General features: G+C 42.4%; 1 protein-coding gene across 1 annotated transcript in view; it reads right to left on the reverse strand.

The window, feature by feature from the left end:
* KNDC1 (kinase non-catalytic C-lobe domain containing 1) overlaps positions 1-19,053 on the reverse strand; it is a 122,999-nt gene that overhangs the window by 70,823 nt on the left and 33,123 nt on the right. The window contains exons 4-7 of the mRNA XM_084845921.1: positions 14,840-14,996; positions 14,398-14,497; positions 11,199-11,397; positions 5,062-5,120 (exon numbers count right to left, since the gene is read on the reverse strand). Of these exons, the coding sequence (XP_084702047.1) occupies positions 5,062-5,120; positions 11,199-11,397; positions 14,398-14,497; positions 14,840-14,996 (515 nt within the window). The remainder of the gene's footprint in view (positions 1-5,061; positions 5,121-11,198; positions 11,398-14,397; positions 14,498-14,839; positions 14,997-19,053) is intronic.

Here is a 19,053-nt window from a genome sequence, read left to right on the forward strand (position 1 = left end):
GATGTTTGAACATTGATTTAAAGAGACTCGCACAGGATTGCACATTAATGGTGCTGGATCAAGGTGTAGCAGCAGGAGGTGTAGAACGAGTGTGCACAATGGAACTTTCCGCCTCTGTGATGGTGTCACAGTGATTAGGAAAAGATCTTGCCAGCACAGTAGTGTCAATGGCAGTAATAAGTCAAGTTGGCATCCTGCTGCCAGATGGCATGTTTTGCAAGTAGAGCAACTCTTGTGCCTGATTCTCAGTCTACTGATGATGGAGCACCAACTTTAAGGACTGAGCCACTAGGAACAATAAATCTACTTAGGGTCAGTTCAACCACTAATTTGACCAGATATCTTCCATGAGGCAGTGGGAAGATGCAGGCATTAACTATATAATTAGTATACAAATACACAGTTTTCACTATCTAAAATCCAACACTGTTATTACTTAAAATCAGGTGTACAGGCTGAAATGCATTTTTTTTTGAAGAAGTAGAGAAATGGGAGATAGGAACTTCATTTATATTTTTGAAATGGTGAATGTACCCAGCTTCACATGGGTTGGAATACCCCTTAGTTTGATACAGCAAAGCCTTTAAGCAATGTTAGGTACCTGTCAGAGTTGGACGCATCGTGCCTGCCCCATCTGAGTGAAGCCATAGCCCCCTGCCACCCCTAGGTATAATCCCTGCCATGATACACCCCAATAGCTCCCGAGATGTGGGGCAGTCCCAAGGTGGATTGCCCCACATAATGGAGGAAGGGATAGCCATATAACACTGTCCCTCAGATATCTACCCCCAGCTTCAGTCTATAGCAACTGCAAAGCTTTGTACTAATTAAAGAAGTCTGCCAGCTAGTGACTGAAGATAGTAGTACAGGCTTCGAACACAGAGACACATTTGGTTAATAACCAAATAACCCCAAAGTTTGATTTCATAACATGCTGCATACTTACTAACACACTGATGTGCAGGATAAACTTTTCACCACACCAGAATCTGTTCCTTTTCATTGTGTATAAGAGGAACAATCTAGACAATGACCTGGTTCACATGATCATGACGTTCTGGGTGGCTTGTTAACCATGGCAACAAGCCACCCTCACCAGATTTGTATGACGCAACTAGCTGCGCCAGTGAGGGTAAATATGCAAATCCCCCAGCACACACAACAGGGGAAATAAGCCACCATGGCTTATTTCCCCCGCCATGATCATGCAAACCGGGCCAATATGTTATTCACCAATGCGTGAATGGTGTCAATGAAAACTTCCCTCCTAAGACTAATAGGAGCTGCGGGGGGAGGGGTAATCTTAATTAAAATCACAACGAGAGGGAAACATTGAACACTCTTTTCCAGAGTCCTGATTCTCTCCCCCCTTTGCCTCTTATTGGCAGAGGGCTAGACACGATAAATGCATTCACACATTTAATGTATCATAGAACTAGGTAAGCTGCTATCCACCTCCCCCCCCCCAGGTTGTTTGGAGTATAACTCCTGCCAACCCCAGACAGCATAGCCAACAGTCAAGGCTTATGGGAGTTGTAATCCAGAGGCACCAGGTTCTCTACCCCTGATAAAACATCCATTTTGGTTTAGAGACTTTGGAAAGAGAACTAGGAACATAGCTGGGATAAGGTGACAGGTGCAGCCACACAGAGCTCTTTGTGGGACATAGGAAGAATGAACAGATCCAAGCAAGTACACAGCCTAACTCACAGCAAAGGAGTGTGTGTATATAAGGAAGTGGGTTTCATTCAGTGCTAAATCTCACCTTCCTTGATCTTCAATGGATGTAGTATTTCTATTTTTACTATGAATTTTTTTGCTATAAGTTGAAAGCGCTAGAACTCATGTAACTAAAACTGTTGGTTTTGAGTTTCACTTCAGTCCTACAACTATGTATGACTCTAAATTTCAATCCATGCTATCATGTCCTGCTGTGTATAAAAATTGCCCTGTGCTATGGGGTCCCAAAACTGTAGAATGCATGTTTTGTAGAGGGTTTAACAGGGCTTTATCACCTATAATTATATCACTATAACTATGAGGCAGTAACAATTATTATTATTTAAAGGTATAGAATGAATCTGATATAGTTATTTGCCCAAGACTGCTTGAAGAGAGAAGGCATTTGAACTCAGTGCTTGGCTCAGAAATGTCCAAGGCTTATTGAAGGGACTTATAAATAGATCTTTCCTTGCTCCAGTATTTGCCAATATAAAATAATGTCCATTCTTTGCATAGATAGCAAACAAGTTGCATAATATGCAAAGTAGGCTTCCTGAAACTGGGGTCCTAGGATACAAAAAAAATATAAAGAAATCAGATAAATAGAATATTTGAAAAAAATCTCTATTTCAAATGAACAGAATATCCATACTCAAAATCAACTAGGTATATTAGCCACAACTATGTGCCAAACCTGGAAGTGCAGCTGACAAATTAGCTTTCATCACCAATACGAATGTCTTAATATGTTTGATGTAAGCTTGGGTAATTGCCCTATAGATTGAAAAACATTCCAACACAGCTAAAAAGAAACTTAATGTGAAGAACTGCTTTGCATCTTGCTGATCTATAATATTTAATTACTAGGATTCATTTACTCCCTTTTTTAAAAAAGGTAGAAAAATTATGAAGATTTTTATGTAGTAACTTTATACAATGCCTGTATAAAAATAATCAACACATTCTCAGCCTGCTAGTTAGGCTATTTTGAGTATAATTCATAAAAGAAGCAAGAAAACATTAAATACTCTGAACAGGATTATCAGCAGAAATTCACACATTGCAAGAGGACTAGAGATGTCTGATCTGGGAGGCTAATGAATGAGTGTAAACAATTAAGCCAGTAATTCAATTCAATAATAAATAACATTTATGAATCACTAGACCAGAGAGATCCATTGGTTTGTTCATTATACCATAAAATTAAATTAACTATTCCAGCATGAATTATTTTTATAGAAGATGCCAAGCTATTTTTATAGTTTGCTATTAAGTTCGCGATTAGCCCCTGTACAAATAGATCCAATGGGAAAACACAAAACATAGAAGAGCTGGTGTTTAGTGGAAACCAATACATGTATCTGTCAAACAGTGTCATCATCATGAAATAATGAAATGAGAGAAGTAATTTCTTGATAGTCACTGGCCTGATTCGCACAATCATAGGGTGCTTAACAATCCACTATGGCTTGTTAACCATGCTGCGCAGGCTGGTCTCATGCTGACTGGATTTGCGTAATTACCCTCGCTGGTGTGGCTTCTCATGTCATGCGAACCCAGTGAGGGTGGCTTGTAGGGGTGGGTGAAAAGCCACCCAGAAACCATAGATTGTAGGGTCATGGTGTGGTTTGTTACCCACCCCAACAAGCCACCCTCACCGAGTTCACATGACATGAGAAGCAACACTGTTGAGGGTAATTATGCACGTCTGGCTAGCATGCGATCAGCACGCATGGTTAACCTCCCTGCAATTTTAAGAACCAGCCCACTATCTTATTTAAAGCACAGTGGGCTATGGCTAGGGATGGCGGAGAATTCCGCCACGGATTTCAGTGGTGTTCAGTGTTCCACCCGAAACCCGTGGTGGAACAGCCTCCCACCCCCCACGGAATCCCCCCCAGGACGAAAGCTTACCTGGGGCGGATATTCCGGTGGCGGTGGCTCTGGCAGTGGCTCCAGCGGCGGCAGCTGGTCTCTTGATCGGCTGCTGCGGACTCAAATGGCGGCCACCATGCCATTTGCATAGCTGCCTTTGCCGTGATAGGCTACATAAATACTTACGTAGCCTATCACGGCAAGCAAAAAAAAAAACCACAGCATACGCAAATGGCGGCGGCTACAGCAGCCGCCTTTTACGTTCCCTTTTTTTCACTGTTTTAGCCTATGTAAATATTTACGTAAGCTATTACGGTGAAAAAAGGGGAACGCAAATGGCGCCCACTACGCTATTTGCGGTCCCCCTTTTTTTTCGCCAAAATAGCTTATGTAAATATTTACGTAGGCTAAAACAGCGAAAAAAAGGGAATGCAAATGGCGGTCGCCATAGCTGCCACCATTTGCGTACGCGGGTTTGTTTGTTTTTTCTGGAAGGCTGCCCAGCAGCCGGATGTCCGGCTGCGGGCGGCCCCGGCTGGCGGCTCTGCAGAATTTCCGCAGAGCGGAGCCAGCCAGATCAGGATTTCAGGGGGAGGTGCAGAGCGCCTCCCCCCCACCGCGAATCACCCCATCGAAAAGGTAAGTGACTTTCGTACATCCCTAGCTATGGCATGTATGGGTGGCTATTTTGAATATTCAAACCTCATTTGAGGGTATGAACAACATGACAAGCCAGTTGTTTGCGGCTTGAATATTTAAAAGCCACCCAACATGCACTGCAACCCACTGTGGCTTAAATTAAATAAGCCATGGTGGACTGCAATGGTCACACAAACCCAGTCATTGTTAGTACAGTAGAAATGTCTATAGGACACAAATGACTATGAGGCTGTTTGCTTGCTATGAGGCTGTTTGCTTTTTAATAAGAAATGGAAGAAATAACAGAATCTTACAGAGAGGATTAAAAAACATTTTCCCCATGGCATCATTATTTCCAGACATTTTACATCTCTAGTCTTTCTATTAAAGTTTTCTTATTACATAGTTTTTAGAAATCATTTGGGGGTGGGGAGTAAAGGCTTGGTAAGAATATATAAACGCCTTGTCTTAAATTCTACAAGAAAATATTTCATAATTCAAAGCTGTTCAATTTTGCCAAAAAACCCAAAAATGATCCTTGGAAAAAAACAGGAAAAAAAATCTGCAAATTTTTCCAGTTTTCTAGGCCTTCACATCTCTAGTTGCATATGCAACATTGAGCCCACAGGCACTGTGGCTCGTGATGGATTAACTACCTCACAACTAGCTGCATCTTGTCATCAGAACCCAGTCAATATAGAGGTACCAAAATCAAATGTGACATTTGAGAAGCACCACATACATAACCAAACATTCAGCATTTTACGGAAATCTCTTTATGGTTCAACAAAGTCCAAGTTTTTAAATGAAAACTTCATTACTTACCTCAAAAGTGTTACCAGTTACATCAATCTCTGGTGGCACAAAGGCACCTTCTGGATCATCTTTTAGAAAAGTAAAAAAGTATCAGATTAAGACGTTAAAATAGGATTCCAGAATGTTTTAAGAACAAATTAAATCCTTACAATCTTTACCCAACATTGGGTTCAAGTTAGAACTGAGTGACTATGGCCTCTCTCCCAAAATTCTATACTCTATTTATGGGTAGAAAAAGGGAGGGGGGACCATTTTACCAAATATTCTCCAGAGAGAGTAGAAATATTCAAATAGTTTCCTGGGGGTGAACACTTAGCAGTGGTAGCTGCACAGATTCTTCCCTTTTTCCAAAGATTTTTCTGGCTACTGCTGCAAGAAGCAATGGCATCAACTACGTCAGCAGCCAGACCACCATTCTGGATCTTCCACATTTGGCTTGGGTCACAGTGGACAGAAAATAATGGCTGCCACAAAAAAAGTGGTGGAGAACATTCAGAGAATATTTGAAAAAATTGGCATCTCCTTCTAGGAGGGGTGAGAAAAGAATTCTCACTAGGCTTAGCTTGAGTTCTGACTGCTGAATTATGAAGAAAATGTTATAGGAATCTGTAGAAATCACACAAGGTAAATATATCTCTTTCCTAAAATTTCCTCAAAAAATGTGTCTTATCACCCAAACGTCTATTTAGGAAATTACTCCTATCAAGAAGATCAAGACATACCACAGTTATTAGACACAACAAACCACAAACTACTCAATCCTTGTCATCCACAGCCATCTTGAAGGCTCAAAACTATCAATCCATTTCAAGGCTAAGGGAGGAAGCTGACAGATTGATAGCTTCTTATATACTTCTATCCAGATCATCAAATGCTGACTCAGACTTTTTGGAAGTTACTTCTAGCAGATTCTCTCTCACAAGGTCAGACAGACCTTTCATGCAAATATATAATTCATTAATTTATGTCCACAGTAAAAGGAGGGTCAGGGAAGTAGCACATGGGAGGTAGCACACTAGCCCAAGGCCTGACCCAAGTCTCTCACTAGTACACTTCCCATAACAAAATATGATCCAAACAAACAAGCCTTATGTTAATCATTGCAAATTCTGTAATCTCCTATTGTGCTCTACATTGCCAACTGATTTGTTCCCTCATAATGCAAAGGACACCAAGGTCCAGATATCATATTATTTACAGAATGTAGTGAAGTTACCAAAGATTAATCTTACTATGTTAGTTTTGTATTGTAGATTTGTTGTTTGAACATGTTTTCACATGGTGACAAACTCTGAAGATTAGCTTCCACCCTAGTATAGCATACACCTAAGCGGAAAGACCAATCAGAGGCCTCCAGCCCTATTAGCTATGACACAATTTTTCAACTTTTCCTAATTGTTGAGACGCTATAATGAAACACCCCGAGTGTAACATGTTAGACTCTAATATGATATATCTCTCATCACCTTTAGAAGATAGGCAAAACATACTTGATGATTTAACGTATTTTTATCAAAATAAAATTCCCCAGAAGATTTTGAAACATCATGAGGCAATTCAAACAATTTAATATTTTTTAAAATGGCTAAAACAGCTAATTAGCAGAGAAACATTTCTCAACACAAGATCTCTATTGAAAGACACAGCCAAAAAGAAAAAGCCCAGTTCAGATATAATGCCAAACTATACTTCAGCACCAAAAACAATGCGCCACACTGAGCCTCAAGATTGCATGCTCCACAATCTTCTGTGTGTGTGGCCGGGGATGGAGGGGGAGGAGCTGAAAGCGTCCACTTCCACTTTTGGATAAACCACAATTACCGCATAAATCTCAACTCAGGAACTGCAATTTGTTCTAATGGTAGTTAGCTAATTTAGACTAAGCCAGTTTCCCAAATTCTGGCGCAAGAGGTAGCCAGCATGATTAACAAGCAGCGTTAAAGGACCTATTAGAGAAAAGACAGCTTCTTTCACAAAAATGGAAGTCTTGCCCAAGTGAGGAAAACAAAAGGGAGCACAAGCCTGCACAAAGACGATGCAAGCAGATAAGAGATGCAAAAATTTTTTTGAAGAGCATATCACTAACATCATCAAGGCCAACAATAAAACCAGCTAGGGAGGCAGTTGGACCATTGGATGATAATGGAGTTAAAGGAGTACTGAAGGAGGACAAAGAGACTGCAGAGAAGCTGAATGAATTATTTTCATCCGTCTTCACTGCAGAAGATATAAGACAGACTCCTGTGCCTGAACTGATGTTTTCAGGACGAGAGCCTGAGGAACTGAGGCAAACAGTGGTGACAAAAGATGAAGTTCTCAACTTTATTGATAAATTGGAAGCAAAAAAATCACCGGGCCCAGATGGTATCCATCCTTAAGTTCTCAAAGAACTCAAATATGAAACTGCTGATCTTCTAACCAAAATATGCAACACGTCCATAAGATCAGCCTCTATACCAGAGGACCTGAATGGCCAATGTCACACCAATTTTCAAAAAGGGATCCTGGGCGGTTCTGGGAAATTACAAGCCAGTTAGCTTAACGTCTGTTCCAGGTAAATTGGTTGAAGGGATTTTTAAAGATAAAATTAGTAAGCATACAGAAGGACAAGCAGTGCTGAAAAAGAATCAACACGGCTTCCACAAAGGTAAGTCCCGTCTCACTAACCTTTTAGAGTTCTTTGAGAGTGTCAATAAACATGTAGACAAGGGTGATCCGGCAGACATTGTTTACTTGGACTTCCAAAAGGCTTTTGACAAAGTCTATCACCAAAGACTCCTGAACAAACCTAGCAGTCATGGAATAAGAGGACAGGTCCTCTTATGGATCAGTAACTGGTTAAAGAACAGAAAGCATGGAGTAGGAATCAATGGTAAATTCTCCCAATGGAGGGAAGTTAATAGTGGGGTCCCACAGGGATCTGTATTAGGACCAGTGCATTTCAACCTGTTCATAAGTGATCTGGAATTAGGAGTGAGCAGTGAAGTGGCCAAATTTACAGATGACACCAAATTATTTAGGGTAGTTAAAACAAAAAGGGATTGTGAAGAGCTCCAAAAGGATCTCTCCAAACTGGGAAAATGGGCATCTAAATGGCAAATGCGGTTCAATGTAAGCAAGTGTAAAGTGATGCACACTGGGGCAAAAAATCCCAACTTCAAGTATAGCCTGATGGGATCTGAGCCAGCAGTGACCGACCAAGAAAGAGATCTTGGGGTTGTGGTGGATAGCTCCATGAAGATGTTAGCCCAGTGTGCAGCTGCTGTAAAAAAAGGCAAAGTCCATGTTAGGCATAATTAGACATGGAACTGAGAATAAAACTGCCAACATCATACTGCCCCTATACAGATATATGGTGTGACCACACTGGGAATACTGTGTACAGTTCTGGTCACACCTAAGAACAGATATTGTAGAGCTGAAAAAGGTGCAGAAAAGGGCAACTAAAATGATCAAGGGGCTGGAGCATCTCCCCTATGAGAGAAGGTTCCAACAGCTGGGATTGTTTAGCTTGGAAAAAGCGAGGGTAAGGGGAGACATGATAGAGGTCTATAGAATTATGCATGGTGTGGAGAATGTGGATAGGGAGACATTTTTCTCCCTCTCTCAAAATACTAGAACCTGGGGTCATCCTATGAAGCTGATTGGTGGGAGATTCAGGACAGATCAAAGGAAGCACTTCTTTACACAGCGCATAGTTAAACTATGGAATTCACTACCACAGGAAGTAGTAATGGCCACCAGTTTGGATGGCTTTAAAAGGGGGTTAGACAAATTCCTGGAGGAAAAAGCTATCAATGGCTACTAGTCTTGATATGCTACCTCCAGTACCAGAGGCAGTGAGCTGGGGAACATGGGTGGGAGGGTGCTGTTTCAATCATGCCCTGCTTGTGGGTCCCTGGTCGACAGCTGGTTGGCCACCATGTGAACAGAATGCTGGACTAGATGGACACTTGGTCTGATCCAGCATGGCTCTTCTTATGTTCTTAACAGGCAACTGCTGTTTATTCAAAACCAAAAGTGAAAACTTTCAGTCTCCCCCTTCTATGCACAAAGGAAGAGGAGAGGGAAGAGGAAAACACATAAACCCATGGCTCACTTCAGCTCATTCTCCTAATGCTAAACTATGGCCATAGTTTCTTAAAAGTATAGTTTCTTAAAAGATCAGGAGAGAGCCATACAAATCTCCCATGGAAAAGCCAACCATGAAATCCAAAAGCAGGGCCTCACTATAGGCCACCAGAGGCCTTTTGCTTTTTGCCAGAAGCATAGGTCTTGTTGCAATCATTTTAATTAACCATTTTTTACTGGCCTGCTAAATACTTTCCTCGGCTTTTATTGTTGTAGTTGTTGTTTTACAATGTCAAGGCATCTGAGTTAGAACTAAAGAGCTAAGTTGTGGGTGTGGTTAGTATGAGCAAAGTGGTTCCTTGACTTAACAAATGAAGATAACGCAGGAAAAGAACAATTTAAGAAAAACTGAAAGAAATTACTAGTAGGTTTTTATCAACATAGAAAGGCATTCTCCTTTCAGCACATTTTGGGGAATTATGGTGAAGAGGGACTACAGTGTCTCTTTTCTAGTCAGGCAGCATTACCCTGAACAGGCTTTGCTTTCCCTCAGTGACATCACTACGTTCCTAACTTGTCATTCTATGTGATCAGTGCAGCCATTTGTTCTCACAGACTTTACACAATGGTCAAAACTGACTGACTATGTAGTATTATTATAATACCATATTCTCTATGTGATCCCTTACTGGCTGGGATAATTCTATTACGGGGGAAATGGCACTGAAGTGAAAGAAACATTGAAAGGAAACACTGGCAGCAAACAGGTTTGAAATAAAAATGACCACTCTCAATAACCAAAGGGGAATACAGAGTTTTGGGGGGAGATGGATGGGATGAAATACTTTCAGCACCAAAATTAAAACTGGACTTAGCCCTAGGAAACAGTATCTTCTGAAACACTGGAATACTATGCTAAAAAGATGCTAAATAAAGAGTGAACCTGACAAATCCTGAATCAAGTGTGTCTATTCTATCCAAAGAACCATGCAATGAAGAGATATTTAATATTCTTTCAGACTTGCCCAGTTCATACTTTAACACATCACAACTGAGGCTATTAACTCATTATTAAGAGAGAGGATGGCAATGCCCTCCACAAATTCTGCTCTTGTCATTTCAAGAATTACGTCAGATCAATGCACTTGAGAAGAGAACTGGCACCTTTAGTAATTCACACACACACACACACACACACACACACACGGGTGTATCTTATACTCTTTTTCCCAAGTCTTTGCACAAACTTGGAAAACATGTTCTTTGGCTGCACGTTTTTGTTGTACATTATTTGGGCTCATCTTATTTCTTTTGGAAACTCTTATTTCTGATGTTGAAGGGCATCACCTTTCCCTCATTCCACCTGTTAGAAACATTCCTGAATTACTGAGTTTGGGGCTTTTATTTTATCTGGTACCTTCTGTCCAGTCCCCCACCCCCAACTCAGTTATTTATCTGGTTGTTCACGTTCTCGGTCAGTTTTGTAATTCCACACTTAGCTTTGCACATACACACACCTCTTTTTCCAGTTCTTCAGCCTTTTCCTTCTGGTAACTTCGCACATTCCATTTGGTAACTTTCTTCCATTCAAACCACAGGAACCCATTCAGCGAAAAGAGGGCCAGTGTATGATTTTATGTGACACCCATTCCTCCACTACCCTTGCCATCCAACCCCTACCAACCTGCTGCAGTTAATTAGGGTTCCAGGTATGACACAGAGCAAGCAGAGGAGGTAGGTAGATAACAGTGTCAGGGAAGAAATGGGCAGGAGAAGCTATGGCTGCCTCATCTCCTGCCACTATCACTGAAATGTTATCCACAAGCTTATTAAATTTGAACTAGAAACCTTTGTTTAATATTGCAACAACTAAATGAACACACAGCGTTAATGGATACAACCTAATTTAGCTTTACGTGGGCCGACATTCATCCTTGCATTAAGAAATTATGGCTTCCAATCTAATTAAAATCCATGTAGAAGTCTGACAGAGAGAGAATATGATGTTTCACTACATCCTCTCAGCATGAGTTTTTGTACTTTTCAACAAATTGCCTGGAAGCATCAATACTTACCACTGATCTGTTCCATGAAGCATACATTGCCATTGGTATTAAAAGCCAACGTGTCAGGAGTAATGCAAAGTGTACGGAAGACTGCAGAATGGGCAATGCTCTTCAGAGACTGGCTACACTCCAGGCAAATAGCCCAGATATCATGCTCAGTAAGACAGCTATCCTGCAGTGACAAAACATCAGCAAGAGACACGTTCTCCTGCCAAAACATGAATTCATAAATTACTCCACATTTCATGACATTACTTGTAGCCAATTTTGTCAAATAAAATCTATAATACACAAACCCAACATGTTTCCAGCGTGTTCAAGGCTTTCTAGGACAGAAGATCTAAAAGGCACATATATTGTCACACAGTGCACTTTTATGGTGGCCTCCAATTGTTCTATCCCTCCCCACTATCTTCTTAATTATCCTGCCCCCACCCCCTGGTGGCATTCTTTTCTTACTCAGTATTTTGCTAGTTTGTAGTTGCAACTGTCTCCAAACTCCAAAATACATTTCATCCAGAATACTTGCTAAGGTATTTGCCAATGAAATAGCATAGCACTCATGGGGCACAGATATCAAATATGATAATGGAAAATGACTTAATTCCACCTCTTTCTCCCCCTACCCACCTCCCACACACAATTAAGTTCTTATTACTAATAGCACAATATAAGGGGCAGGGGGAGAATCACATGGAATTAAACATGGAATTAAAAAGCAATCCCAAGAGGAAATGCATTTATATTTGTTTTGTAGTATACAAGTAAAAATGAGACACATTCCTAAAACATTAATTGTGCAGAACTATTCTTACATGTCAAAAGGTTTATTTGGGGGTGAATATTGTTCATATAATGACCACACCTACTTTATTGTTAAAGTATCTCTAGTTAATATATCATGAAGAGTAACCAAAATTCTCTTCAGTCATATCTGGATTTGAAACTTTTGGACAAACTAATCATAAACATATTTAGTAATAATAAAGGTCCTACAATTTTCAATAGAACATTTAAGTCAGTAGCTAAAGTCAAAACCATCTGTGCCCCTAAAGTACTTCAAAACATACTTTGAATCAGGGGGCAGTCCTATTTAACTTCAATGGAACTATAAGCCTAGTCCAAAACACATTTGCAAGGCATGTTGGTTTTAGTACAATTTTTTCCTGGTAAGCATACTTCAGACTGGAGCACATATGCCATTAGCTACAAGAACACTGAAAAAACATCATTCCCAAGGCAAGCTCTTCTTCCCTATCCTCTCCTCCATGACTATAAAATATAAGTGGTCTTACCATGTGGAATACCACAAAAACGAGAAACATCCCCACACTCTTTGCTTATGGTGGCTGCTGAGAATGTGAAAAGGGGACATGAAGACCCTCCACGTGAGGGTGGCCATGTTTGTGGTAAGACCTTTTAAGAATTAGCACAGGGATGAATTTCCCATAGGGATGCCATTTTTGACAGCATTCCCGTTGCCAGAATAACATGCACTCTAACTCAGAATCAAAATATTCTATGTTAACTTGATCAATGCTTACAGCCCATACAGTATTTTACTATTTAGTATACATCGCTTCCAAGCAACTGTTTATGACATTCCATATACTTTTCAAACAAGAGATGAGTCATTAGGAACAAGCTAAAAACTGTTTTATGCAAATATATATAAGATTTTCCCATTTTTTTAAAATTATTTTTCAGGTAAGTCATAAAATCAAACAATTATCAGATTGACTCTCGTTTTTAAAAGCTCTCTTTTTTTGGTTGTTTTCAAGTAAATACTTAGGGTAGTATCCAAGTCCAATATGCTAAGCTTACTCCTCTCTGCCCCATAAATGTTTTTGTTCCATTTTGGTTTGGGTTTTGTTCCAAAACTTTATCTAATATGCAAGCTACATACCCAAGGTAAAGGCTTGATTTGACTAAAAATTCACGTATATCCAGTACAACTTCTGCCCTGAAAGGAGACCTAGAGATATTTTAAATAAAAACTAGATATTCCTATGTATTTTTGGTACAAGTCTAGAGTTAATAATATAACATCATAAGAGCTGTTCTAGATCATGTCAAGGCTCTATCTAGTTCAGCATTCTGTTCACACAGTGGCCAACCAAGCTGCCTGTGGGAAGCCCACAAGTAGAACATGAGTCCAATAGCACCACCCTGCTCATGTTCCCCAGCAACTGGTATACAGAGGCATAGTGCCCCAGTACTGGAGGTAATATATAACTATCATGACTAGTAGCTACTGATGACCTGATCCTGCTGTAGTAAATGCCATTTGTGGAAAGAAATACTGGCACTTTCAGTTTCGCAATTCAGTTTTGCAAAGAACATGCCTTAATATTAGGGTGAACTGGAACCATGCAGAACGTCAGTGCAATTCAGCATACTTTAAAAGTGAAATTAGACTTCCATGACTTTTGATTGATACCAACATTTCAGCCGGATGCTAATTGCCAACGCAATCTAGCCTAGGTGACTTCAGTCGGAGTTACGCTTTTCCCCCCACTAAAATCAATGGGATAAAACTTTCATTGAATTCAGACCCTGGACTCCACAGTCCATCTTATTCATTCCCTAACCTTGTTTACTCAGTAGTTATTTATTTATTTCAAAGAGGCTTCCTTGGAAGTAAGTATACTAGGATTGCAGCCTCTTTTTCTCTGCGCTTTTGAAATACTGTTTCACAGGAGATCTCCTTTGTAGCTTAGTGCAACAAAGGATCCGTTTTGTGGTTTGTTTTTAAGTTACAAGGGATATGAGCTATATTTCACTTCAAGTGGACCAGGATCAGCCAGTCATATTTCCTGAAGAATTTTGACCAGCCCTTACCTATTTAGCTCTATGGTTAATAATCCCCCATTGCTGTCAGGCCCTTGAAATACTATTCCTAGGTTGCGCTCCATAACTCTGAATGGAGACTAGGGTTTTCTAGGGGACGGGAGCCGCAGGCCAGCTAGTGCCTGCTCTTAGCAGCCAGTTTCCACAGGCGTCAGAGCGAAGGCAGCTCAACTCTCAGCGCGAGGAGACAAGTACAGCAGACACCGCCAAGGAAAAGAACGTTTAGGCAAGGCGCGCAGCCCTCTCCCCACCTACAGCAGCGACGCCTCGAGCCAAGCAAGCCGCCAGGGACCGCCAAGTTGTGTGCGGCTGGCCGGCGGAAAAGGCTGCTCGCTCCCCTGCCTTTGGCCACGCTCACCTCATCCTCCGAGAGTGCAGGCAGGGGTTCAAAGTCGCAGCAGTCCTGGTCCTCTTCAAGCCCGTCCATTCTGCGGCGGTTCGAACAGCTTCCTTTGCACCTGAGGGAGGAGAAGTAGACGAGGGTAGTATTCGCTTGAGAGGCCTAAATGCGTCGCGCCTTGCGCGGCACATCGCTCAGCGAGGTCCTGCGCCGCTTCTCTTCAGGACTCAACCCCTGCCCTGGCGGTGACCCCGCGTTGCCTTGACTAGTTATGGCCTCTGTCTCCCCCTCCCAGCGCCTTTTCGCTTCCTCCCATCACAGCCATGCCTCGTTTGCCGCTCCCCGCACCGTCCTACAAGAGCGTTTGCTAAGGCGGCGAGCCCCCATGGCAACGGACGCTCTGCGCCTCGCCTCCGACAACACCGGACGGCGGAAAGAGTTGAAGGAGGAGAAGCCCCACCTCTTTCCGGGCAGATAGCCTGAGAGAACTTTCCCTCGGCGTGGGGCAGACTTTAATGGGACGAGTGGAAAGAGGGGCGAGGTTTCTGAGGAAACACCAAGCACGCTGCAGCCCAGTCGGTTGTTTGGTGCAAAAACAACAGAGAATCTTGTGGCACCTAAAAGACCAATAAATGTATTAAGGTGTAAGTTAACACGGACTACAGCATCAGATGCAAGCATCTGTAGTCAACGAAATTTGCGTCAATATAGGCCCAATCCTATACATGTTTGGCCAGAAAAAAGTCCTGCAACTTTCAGTATTCCCCCACCAGCCATGCTGGCTAGGGAATGCTGGGAGTTGTAGGCCTTTTTTCTGTCCAAACATGCATAGGATTGCATCATAAATGCATTCCGTTTTGTTCTGACCCCACTGTTTGCAATTCTTTACCACCACCACCAGCACCTTAGAATCATAGAATAGTAGGGCTGGAAGGGGCCTATAAGACCATCGAGTCCAACCCCTTACTCAATGCAGGAATCCAAGGATGTTTCTACATTAAACAAAAGTCTGGCAAAAACCCACGTCGAGGATCTCTACATCTCAAGTTTATTGCGTGTTCATGGTTGCTCACTCACTATTGTGCGGGTCCTTTACACAACATTGTCATAGTCGTTGTCCAGGCATTATTCCACTATTTCCTCCCACTTATCCCATGTTTTCCTCAAACAGAAAAAAATGGGTATTTTTTCCAGCCCACGGAACAGGAGCGGCATGACCTCCACGTGAAATTCTCCCATAGCAGAAGAAACTGCTCTGTGTGCTGTGGGTGTTTGCTTTCGGTTGTTGGGGGCACAGTCAGGATGAGGAAGGCACTGAGGATGGGAGTGGGCTTGCACAGAAGGAGACCCTAGCAGATTTGAGAGGCATGAGGGCAAGAATTGCCTGCCAATTGCGTCTCCTGCCTCTGCATTCCTCAGTCAGAGGGAGAAGAGGGTAAAATGCCTCCCTGCAATGGAAGGAGACATATCTGATTTCCCACCCCATCAACCTCAGAAGCAATGTCCTCTGTTGTTTCAGAGCACCCTATTAGGTTCAATGGGGCTTACTCGAGGGTTGCAGACTTACAGGGAGATCTCATGTCTACTCAGAAGTACATCCCACTGAGTTCAATGCAGCGTACTCCCAAGTAAGTGCCCAGGATCAGGGCTGCAAGAAGGAAGGTGCTCCCTCAGGTCCCTTGCTCCCTCCCTTGTGGGGGACAAATTCTGCAAAACATGGCCTCTCCAGGAAATTCCTGAAGTGTGGGGGATAACTTCCTCCTACAGAAAGTAGAGGAAGGAACTAGAGGATAAGCTACCTTTGACTTGACCTTAACCAACAGAGATGACTTAATGGATAAAGTAGCAGTTATGGGAACTCTGGGGGAAAGTGACTATGTTATTCTTGAGTTCTTGGTTCTAAAGGAAGCAAAAGCCTAGTACAGCCAAACTCGTACCCTGGATTTTAGGAAAGCCAATTTCAATAAACTCAGAACAATTATAAGTAAGGTCCCATGGCAAGCGACTCTTAACTAGAAAAGGAGTCCAAGATGGGTGGGAGCGTTTAAAAAAGGAAATTCTCAAGGCACAATTACAAACAATTCCAACAAGAAAAAAAAGTGGAAGACAACAGAAGAAGCCAATGTGGCTTCACAAAAAGCTTAGAGATGACCTGAAAACAAAAAAGGACACATATAGGAAGTGGAAGGAAGGACAAGCAACAAAGGAAGAGTACAGGCAGGTAGCACAGAATTGCACGGATGGCATGAGGAAGGCTAAAGCTGAAAACAAGCTGAGGTTAGCAAGGGATGCTAAAAGCAACAAAAAGGCTTTCTTCAGATATGTGCATTGTAAAAGACAGAGGAAAGAAATGGTGGTTCATCTATTAAATAAAGATGGCAAAATGATAACAGATGACAAAGAAAAGGCAGAAGTGCTCAATTCCTACTTTGGCTCAGTCTTCTCCCAAAAGAGGGTCTATGCCCCCCCTGGCAAAAGTGAAGTACAGGCTGAAGGGGCAGGATTGCAGCTTGAGATTGATAGGCATATGGTCAAGGAACACCTAATTACTTTGAATAGGTTCAAATCTCCAGGGCCAGATGAACTGCATCCTAGAGTAATAAAGGAACCGGCAGAAGAGCTCTCAGAACCACTGTCTATTCTCGTTGAGAAATCATGGAGGACGGGTGAAGTGCCAGATGACTGGAGGAGGGCTAATGTCCCTATCTTCAAAAAGGGTAAAAAGGAGGAAACTGGGAACTACAGACCAGTGAGTCTGACATCAATCCCTGGGAAAATTCTGGAGCAGATGATAAAGCAGTCAGTCTGTAAGCATCTTGAAAACAATGCAGTGATTACTCGAAGTCAACATAGATTTGTCAAGAACAAATCCTGCCAGACTAATCTGATCTCATTTTTTGATTAAGTAACCTCCCTTGTGGAATGTGGGAATGCTGTGGACATAGCATACCTTGACTTCAGCAAAGGTTTTGACAAAGTGTCCCATAATATCCTGATGAGCAAACTAGCTCAAAGTGGGCTAGATGAAACACCTATCAGGAGGATCCACAGTTGGCTACAGAATCGGACTCAAAGAGTGCTTATCAATGGGATCTTCTCAAACTGGGGAGAGGTAATGAGTGGGGTACCACAGGGCTCAGTCCTGGGGCCAGTGCTCCTCAACATTTTTATTAATGACTTGGAGGAGGAGGTGGAGGGAATGCTGATCAAATTTTCAGATGACACAAAATTGGCCAGGACAGCTAATACTTTGGAAGACAGAAACAAAATTCGTAGGCTGGATCTACACTTACCACCTTTTTTCGCTCCCAATGAAGTTTCACTGCCTGCTTTTCACACTACGCAGTAGCTGCCTCGAATTGGAACCGGAATTTCCCACTTCTGTGCTCCTGCTTTCAATACCCTAATATCCTGGTATTTCCCCTTAATGTGCTCTGGTTTTCTGCCTTCGCTACCATATCCAGTCGTAGTCCACACCCCTACCTGTCCATATGTGGCGATGTTTGTATTTTCCTCCTGTGCAATCACAGCTCTTGACGGCCCCATGTCTTCTTCCGGCTACTGATCGCATAGCTTCCTCAGCAGCCCATTTCCTTAGCAACAAGCAAAGGGCTGGATGTGCGCACGCTTGTCTGATCTTGGAAGCTAAGCAGGGTCAGTCCCCGTCAGTGCTTGGATGGGAGACCGCCTGGGAATCAGGCTTCCTGCACTGAGCAGGGGGTTGTTGTATCCCTTCAAATGAGATTAAGTTTTACCCCCTCCTATGCTCTGGATGTTGTTGTTTTTTAATTCAGGCGTTATCCTCACAGAATCAGGGCTTCTTTGCGATTTTTTTTTTCTAATTCAGGAATGATCTTTGAGGCTGTGAAGCTTCACAACTTCGAAGCTTCGAAGATCATGCCTCAATTAGAAAAAAAAACATCGCAGAGAAGCCCTGATTCTGCGAGGATAACGCCTGAATTAAAAAAAAACACATCTGGAGCGGGGGATAGGAGGGGGTAAAACTTAGTCTCATTTGAGGGGATACAACAACCCCCTGCTCAATGCAGGAAGCCTGATTCCCAGGCGGTCGCCCATCCAACAACTAACCGGGGCCGACCCCGCTTAGCATCCGAGATCAGACAAGCGCGCGCAGGAAAACAGCACAGCGCTCAAGTGTGAACTGAGCTTATGTATTCGATGAAGCACTGCAATGGGGAAAATGGGTGAGTGTGAATAATCAAGTTTTAATGCGAGAGCGTTTAACCCGACGGGACACCGAATTCATTGTGATGGCGGGCGCAATGTAGATCGGCCCAAAGTGATCTTGATAGGCTGGAGTGCTGGGCAGAAGACAACAGAATGAAATTTAATAGGGATAAATGCCAAGTTCTGCACCTAGGAGAAAGAAACCAAATGCACAGTTACAAGATGGGCGATACTTGGCTCAACAATACTACAAGCGAGAAGGATCTTGGAATTGTTGAAGATCACAAGCTGAATATGAGCCAACAACGTGATGTGGCTGCCAAAAAGGCAAATGCTATTTTGGGCTGCATTAATAGAAGCATAACTTCAAAATCCCCTGAAGTACTAGTTCCCTCCTAATAGGGCTTTGTTTCCAGTCCCCTGATCATCTTTGTTGCCTTCCTCTGAACCCTTTCCAGTTTGTCTGCATCCTTCTTAAAGTGCGGT

Source organism: Heloderma suspectum, chromosome 3 (assembly GCF_057233095.1).
Source record: "Heloderma suspectum isolate Gila_16-S chromosome 3, 16-S_ref, whole genome shotgun sequence".
In the NCBI taxonomy this organism is placed as follows: Eukaryota; Metazoa; Chordata; class Lepidosauria; order Squamata; family Helodermatidae; genus Heloderma; species Heloderma suspectum.